At 39.7% G+C, this 7,636-nt stretch overlaps 1 protein-coding gene across 1 annotated transcript; it reads right to left on the reverse strand.

The window, feature by feature from the left end:
- Positions 1–614: 614 nt before the first annotated feature.
- rpa3.L (replication protein A3 L homeolog) lies at positions 615–6,258 on the reverse strand. Its single transcript, NM_001095060.1, is given in 4 exon segments — positions 615–1,142; positions 1,817–1,925; positions 2,554–2,628; positions 6,118–6,258. Coding segments are annotated over 4 exon segments (366 nt in total). The 5' UTR covers positions 6,217–6,258; the 3' UTR covers positions 615–1,059.
- Positions 6,259–7,636: the final 1,378 nt, after the last annotated feature.

Raw genomic sequence — 7,636 nt, forward strand, 5'->3', positions numbered from 1 at the left:
AGATTAGTAATTAATACAGATAATTACTACATGGCAGCACAGAAACCAGTGCAATTAGCATCAGAATTTAATAATCCGTCCTGTAGCATCATCTTATTACAGACCAACCTCGTTTTCTGATGGATAATTAGTAAGACCCCTAAGCTTAGCTTCTCAACAGCTGCTCAGAGCCCACTGAGCATGTGAGTGTCACAGACACTTTCCAAGATGGTGACCCCCTGTGACAAGTTTGAAGTCCTGGATCATTGCTGCTATTGACATGCTAAAACTTTAAGCTGGTGCAATAAGTTCAGTATATAAAATATGACATTTCTAATCATTAATTTAGGCTTTAGTTCTCCTTTAAACTGCTGAATTGGGCTGAAAGCACATTCCCAGGGTACAGAATAATTGATGCATATGTGCATTGCTAAGTACCAGCTTTTGAAGATTTGCTGGGGAAGGCCACCCTGGAAGATCACAGAACTGAAATTCTGGAGCCTTAAGACCATTAACATGTGGCCTTGTTTGATTAGGGCTTTAGTTGTCCTGGAATAAAAACCAAATCAAGCATTTGTCTTTAAGTCCAGATGAATGCCCCCCTATTTTCAAGAACCAGACCCCAACTATAAAAATATTTGCTCAAGGAGCCATATTTATTAAAAAAAAAAAAAAAAAAAAAAACTTTCCAAGAAAATACAATATGTACAATTCCCACTGGAGTAAGAAACTATTACCAAAACCTTATGGTGTTGGGCTATGAAAACATCATCAAAGATATCAGAATTGAGATGGGTAGTAACTGATCTCAAGTAGACTTTTTCAGGGATCTGACATTTGAAGCTCCTCAAAGTAACCATTTCTTGACTACACCAAAACCAGCATTTATGCAAGGTTACAATTAAGGGGGTAAAATTACTTAAGCTACTAAAACACTAAAGTTTACAAAGGTCAAGTTTCATTTTCATAGGATGTGTTGAAGTTGTGATCATCTAGAAACCTGCACCTGAGCTTCTTGAGAAAGAAAAGTCTTTTTAATCAGTCTTGTATTTGACTAATGATTTTGTCTTTAATTCCGCTTCATTCGCTTGAACTGTGCCCAATGGGATAGTACTGAGGAAATTCATGGATTATTTTTAATGCTTCATCATAGAGGGCCATATCTGAAAGAAATGCAGATTACAAGTCAGAAAAAGTGCAACACTAATGCATTTTGAATATCACAGAACGGCATTTTAAAAGGCTGTGTTCTCACACCCACCTATAAACTGTATACTTTTTACTTACAAATCATTCTTTCTAGTCTCCAACTACTCGTCATCCATCACCCCAAGCGTTTGTACAAGAATTCCCACCATTTGCCCTGTTAGCTGAAGAGGCCACTGATTATACGTGCCTGCCACTGGCTGTATTATTGTTTAAACCCTTTAAGTGCTGTCCATCATAGAACAGGCAATGGTGAAATAAAACATACCACTGTAGTACATTATGGGTTTCTGGACTGTGGGTATTTGCAAACACTCTGCACAACCCTGCTGGCTTCTGTAGAATTTTCTACTAGCACAAGCAAGTTACAGGTGGGAGAGGAAGGGGCAGCTGCAAAAAGAAAGTGCCAGACAATGTGACTGGTGAATTAAATGGCTATATTCTCTCCCACACTTGTGCTCAGTTTCAGAAAGACCATCCCAGAGGTCTTTCTATAGCAGAAAGACTTACCTGTCCTTCCCAGGAAATCCTACCGTAGACTAGAAAGGTAAGATGATAGCACAGCCATGTTATAGAAAGACAACCCCCAAGAGTTTTCTTTAATAGACTGCTACAAACAGCTTGCACTCACCAAAAGTGCTTACATCTTCCCGAAATGGAACATAAGATACTCCCATGATTGTTGCCTTTGGTGTAACTTTGCCAATCACTTCTATAATTCCAGAAATTTCCTCCTCCAGCTGCAATATAATGAAAAACACAGTTCCATAAACTTAATTTCAACAAAAGACATGTTACAAATGAATAATACTAGGGTCATTGTCTGATTTACCAGACATATGCTCAGCAAATTAAAAAAAAAATGTTTCTTATCACTGATTTGAAGAAAACACATTAACCCTATCCACCCCAATATAACCTAGAAAACTCTTCTGTTTTTCATTTCAAAATCTGAGGATTGTCCATCTAGAGACCCTGGGTGTCAGTGTTTATTTTCAGGAACAATGACCAAACTTTTTTTTTTTTTAACCATAAGCAACATTAACATGGAAAGAGAGTTGGGGAGCAACACAAACATGAAAATGTTCCTAGGTGGTGCAAAATAAGGGCTGTGATTGGTAGACCTTATGGCAGCCTACAGAAGGCTGTGTTTTTTACACCTCTTTTTCACACACCCAAAATTTTTCTCCAAACAAGGAATTCAAAAATAAGCACCTGCTTTGAGGCCACTGGAAACAACATCCAAGGGTTTAATGAACAACATGTTCCCTGCGAGCCACAGGTTGGTGTTCACCCATCTAGCATGTAAAGGGTGAATGAGTTATTTGCTTACAAGATGCCCTCATACACTCACAGTGCTATACATACCGGTTCATTAAGCTCAACTGTTGCATTTTTGCCTGCACCGTCTGAAAGAACAATGGATGTCCCAGTTGGGTGAACCTGTGTAAATATCAAGCACGTTAATACAGAATGGTCATCATCAAAACAGGACTACTTAATAACTGGCCCAGTCCCCACAGCAGCTCCCCTGTTGTTTTTTTTTTTCTTTTTAATTAACAATGCAGTTCCTAGCCACCCTAGTGGTCCAAAACAATTATGTTCCATTTACTGTCAGTATGTCATTCAAATATTGCTCGGTTCTTCTATCCTAGCAACCAGACATCAGTTTCAATGCCAAGTTGGTTAGAAGTTCTAAAACAGTTAAATAAAAGGACATCTCCTTAAAGGGATTAGTTCACCTTTCAGTCTGTTATAGAATGTCATTTATATAAAGTTTTTTTTTTTATTATATAGTTTGAGTGATTTGCTTTCCTCTTCTGCCTCTTTCCCCAGCAGCCACAAAAACACTTGGGGTCAGGGCACACAACTCAGATTCAGGGAGATTAGTCGCCCGAGTGACAAATCTCCTCTTCTTCGGGGCGACTAATCTCGCCGAACTGACTCCCGCCACCTAGAATGTAAATCGCCGGCGGAATGGAACTCTGAGCGCTTTGTTTTCCAAAGTTTCCTTTTGTGGCAACTTCATAAAACGGAGCGCTCCAAGTGCCACCCCCCCGGCGATTTACCTTCTAGGTGGCGGGAGTCAGTTCGGGAAGATTAGTCGCCCCGAAGAAGAGGAGATTTGTCGCCGGGCGACTAATCTCCCCGAATCTGAGCGTGTGCCCTGACCCTTAACTGTGAACAGGCCCGGACTGATAATCTGTCTACTCGGGCATTTGCCCGAGGGGCTGCTCTGTTGTGTGTTTTAGTGGGCCGCTCGCTGTCTGACAAGATGCGGGGGCGCACTGCTTCACTATGCTATTAATCAAAGCCGCCAGCGTCAGTACCTGATCTGTCCAGCGCGGCCACCTAATTAGTTTACTAATCCGTGAGCAGCGTCTGCTTCATGTAATCATCCCTCTGCTCTGTCTCCGTGTTCCTCCCCCACTCTCTGGAATGGCAGCAAGACGCTCAAGTTTGCAGCCTCCTCCCACCTCCATATAGCAGTGTAATGTAACAGAGCAGAGAGAGAGAGGGAGGAGGACTGCAGAAACTTTGAATTAGTGGACAGGACACCTGTGTGATGTCACGACAGGCTGCTTTCTTTACAAACAAACAGGAGAGCTGAATTATTCTTCTGGGAAGCTGGTGAGAGGTATTTATTTCTGGGGCAAAGCAGAGCTGGTGCTGAAAGTGGGCCTGTGGATTGGAGAGTGGGCCAGCAGTGTCTCAGCAGTCTGAAAAAACAGCAGCAAAGTCTCTCAAGTGACCAGTATTTCAAATTATTTGGTGGGTAGGGGGTGCATTGAATTATACTGTTCACTTGTGTTGTGGCCACAGCTTTTGCCATACAGACAAAGCTTGATTTTTCATTTTCCAGTGGAACAGAAAAAAGCAAAAAAAGAAAATGTAAAGCAGATATGTAAAATTATGGTTTGACTGTAATTTAGACGGAGAGGTTGGGAGCTCGGTTTTATTATCAGGAAGAAGCTGTGATAAACATGATATTAGCCTAATGTTGTAGTCATAAGTGTGACATGGAGGCTGCACAGTTTTGGTGGAGTGTGTTATAGAATGTCCTATTTATAGCAACTTTGCAATTGGTCTTCATGTTTTATTTTTAATTATTTGCTACCTATTTCTGCATTCAAATGGTGGTCACTTACTATTGCTCTGAAAGGCTACAAATGAATTGTTATTAAGTAACTCATGTATTGCTATTCATAGGGGTATATTTATCAAAGAGTGAAGTTAGAGATCACCACAGTCCACTAGTGTGAAATTCCGCCTCTCTCGATTCATTTCTATGGGATTCGTAAGTTCACCCTTTGATAAATATGCCTTTAAAAATCCTATAGCAACTTTCAAGCCACTGCCTGGTTTCTAGGGTAAATAAGACCCTAGCAACCAGCTGCTGAACAAAAAAATATATAACTGAAAAACCACAAATAATGAATAATGACCAGTTGATTTTTTAATGAATTATTCTGTATGATTACTCATGAATTATTCTCTATGGAATTATGGACATACTGTACCTTATTGTTGGAATTGTCTTTGGCATCTTGCCTTTAATAAATAAACTGTGGGTGATTTACTAAATAATGCTAAATTGCTCCGGAGCAGTTCCCCATAACAGCCACTTAGACCTTCACTTTAATTTTCAAACTGTTGACTGATTTTTATAAGCAACTGCACTGATCCATTTTAGCACATACATTAATATGTAAGTACTGCTGTTTTTATTATTCTGAGTGCCCTTTTGGATGCTGAGAATATGTACTTAACTACTACAGTGTACCATATAGAAACACAGGGCTACAGGCTGAGTTATACAGGGAACTCTGAGTATCACTCATGTATTATAAGGGATAATGTACCCCCTACTGTAAATGATAAGGATATTAGAAGTCACTGAGGGTTCTGTGACCATATAAAGGCACAAGGCTGCAGGCTGAGTTATACAGGGAACTCTGAGTATCACTCATGTATTATAAGGGATAATGTACCCCCTACTGTAAATGATAAGGATATTAGAAGTCACTGAGGGGTTGTTCTGTGACCATATAAAGGCACAAGGCTGCAGGCTGTGTTATACAGGGAACTCTGAGTATCGCTGATGCATTATAAGGGATAATGTACCCCCTACTGTAAATGATAAGGATATTAGAAGTCACTGAGGGGTTGTTCTGTGACCATATAAAGGCACAAGGCTGCAGGCTGCGTTATACAGGGAACTCTGAGTATCGCTGATGTATTATAAGGGATAATGTACCCCCTACAGTAAATGATAAGGATATTAGAAGTCACTGAGGGGTTTCCGTGACCATATAAAGGCTCAAGGCTGTAGAATCTTTAACATACTTTACATTAATTACACTTAATTAAACTTAAGTGTGTGAGAAAGGCAGCTCTTTATGCACATAATTTTTTGCAGTTTTACCCCAATATATGAGTGGATGAGTACAAGACCAATGCATGTTTACATGTGGGCTGCTTTGATTTTTTTGCCCGGGCTGCTTTTTAATCCCAGTCCGGCCCTGACTGTGAAGCTACCACTGTTATTGTTACTTTATTACTTATCTTTCTGTTCAAGCCCTCTTCTATTCGTCTTCCAGTCTCTCATTCACATCACTATGGTAAGTTGGACCCTAGCAACCAGATAGTTGCTGAAATTCCAGACAGAAGTGTGGCTGAACATAAAGCTAAATAATTAAAAACACATACACAAAGTATATATATATATATATATATATATATATATATATATATATATATATATATATATATATATATATATATATAGCATTATAAAAGCTAAACTACTGCAGGACTGCTCCCAATACAATATAAGAGCTATTGTGGCATATGTTACGTATTGTGGAGAGAGCACCATTATGTATAGATAAGACGCTCATCAGCATCTCGGATCAGAGAACTCTTTCTTACCTTTTCCACCCGGCCAACGAAGCATACAGGCTTGCCCACATTCTGAGACAGCATGCTGGTGTTGATGCGGACCTTAGGAACATCGAAGAGATCCGCCATCGTAAACAGAACCTGTGACAGCGATAAGAACTCCAGGCGTTGGACGCACTTGGCGGGAAACTTCTTCCGGAAGTACCAGTGACTGAAAAACAGGGCGCCGGGAAGCTGACCAATCAGCAGTGTGTATTGATTACATATTCCCGCCCAGAGAAATCCGATGAGAGAAGAGCCATTATTGTATGTGGCAGATGCCCTCAGTCAGGCTTACTTCAAAGCTCTATTTCTAGCACAGACTTGCCAGCAAGGCAGTAACAACAAAACACGTATAACACCACAAATTAAAAAGGCTTTCTGGCTGTGTAAATATAACGTGTTCCTACTCTATTCTTGATACATGAATTCAGCTGTGGCCACGGGTGTAACCACATAGGAAGCAGACCCTGCAGATGCAGGGGGGCCAAGCAAGGAGCGATAGGGGCCCCATGATTCCCTAATTTATATACAACAGTTTCAATTAATATTGGTAAAACAGGTTTAAAGGGGTTGTTCAACTTTGAGATAACTTTTAGTATGATGTAGAGAGTGAGATTCTGAGACAATTTGCTATTGGTTTTCATTTTTTTTTACTATTTGTGGTTTTTAAGTTATTTAGCTTTTTATTCAGCAGCTCTTCAATTTGCATCTTAATCAATCTGGTAACTAGGGTCCAAATTACCCTAGCAACCATGCATTGATTTGAATAAGAGACTGGAATATGAATAGGAGTAGGCCTGAATAGAAGGGTCAGTAATACAAAGTAACAATACATTTGTAGCCTTACTGATAGGGCTGCTATCTGGCCAGTATTTCCCGGGCTGGCCGGTAAAAATGATAACTGATCCCAATGTGATTATTAGGGAAAATTGATAAACATTTAGGAAGGCCGGTATTTTTTCCCAGAAAAGGTGGCAACCCTACTTACAGAGCATTTGTTTTTTAGAAGGTAGTCAGCGATGCCCATTTGAAAGCTGCAAAGAGTTAGAAGAAAAATGCAAATAACTATAGAACTATTAAAAAAATAAATAATGAAAACCAGTTGAAAAGTTAGAATTGGCCGCTCTATAACAAAAAAGTTACCTTAAAGGTGAACCATCCCTTTAACTTTAAATATTTTGGGGGCCTGAAAAATTTTTGCTGTGGGCCCAGTAATATCTAGTTATGCCACATGCCGTGGCCAACTGTTGCCATGCCATTCAAGGCACAGTAACACATTTTCTTGAAGAAATGTTAAATGGATAATAGTTTATTTGTTATAGAAAGTAGCATCTGTCTCTCCCTAGCCACAGCACTGCTGGTTCTGTGTATTGAAACGATGCAGCAAAAGTCAGCTGACCTGCTGCATTTTTTCATGAGACAGATCCAGCAACAAATACTGTTGCTTCCAATTGCAATTACATTTACAGAAAACCTTTGCCAATGCCATTATGTAATCAATATATGT

Source organism: Xenopus laevis, chromosome 6L (assembly GCF_017654675.1).
Source record: "Xenopus laevis strain J_2021 chromosome 6L, Xenopus_laevis_v10.1, whole genome shotgun sequence".
In the NCBI taxonomy this organism is placed as follows: domain Eukaryota; kingdom Metazoa; phylum Chordata; class Amphibia; order Anura; family Pipidae; genus Xenopus; species Xenopus laevis.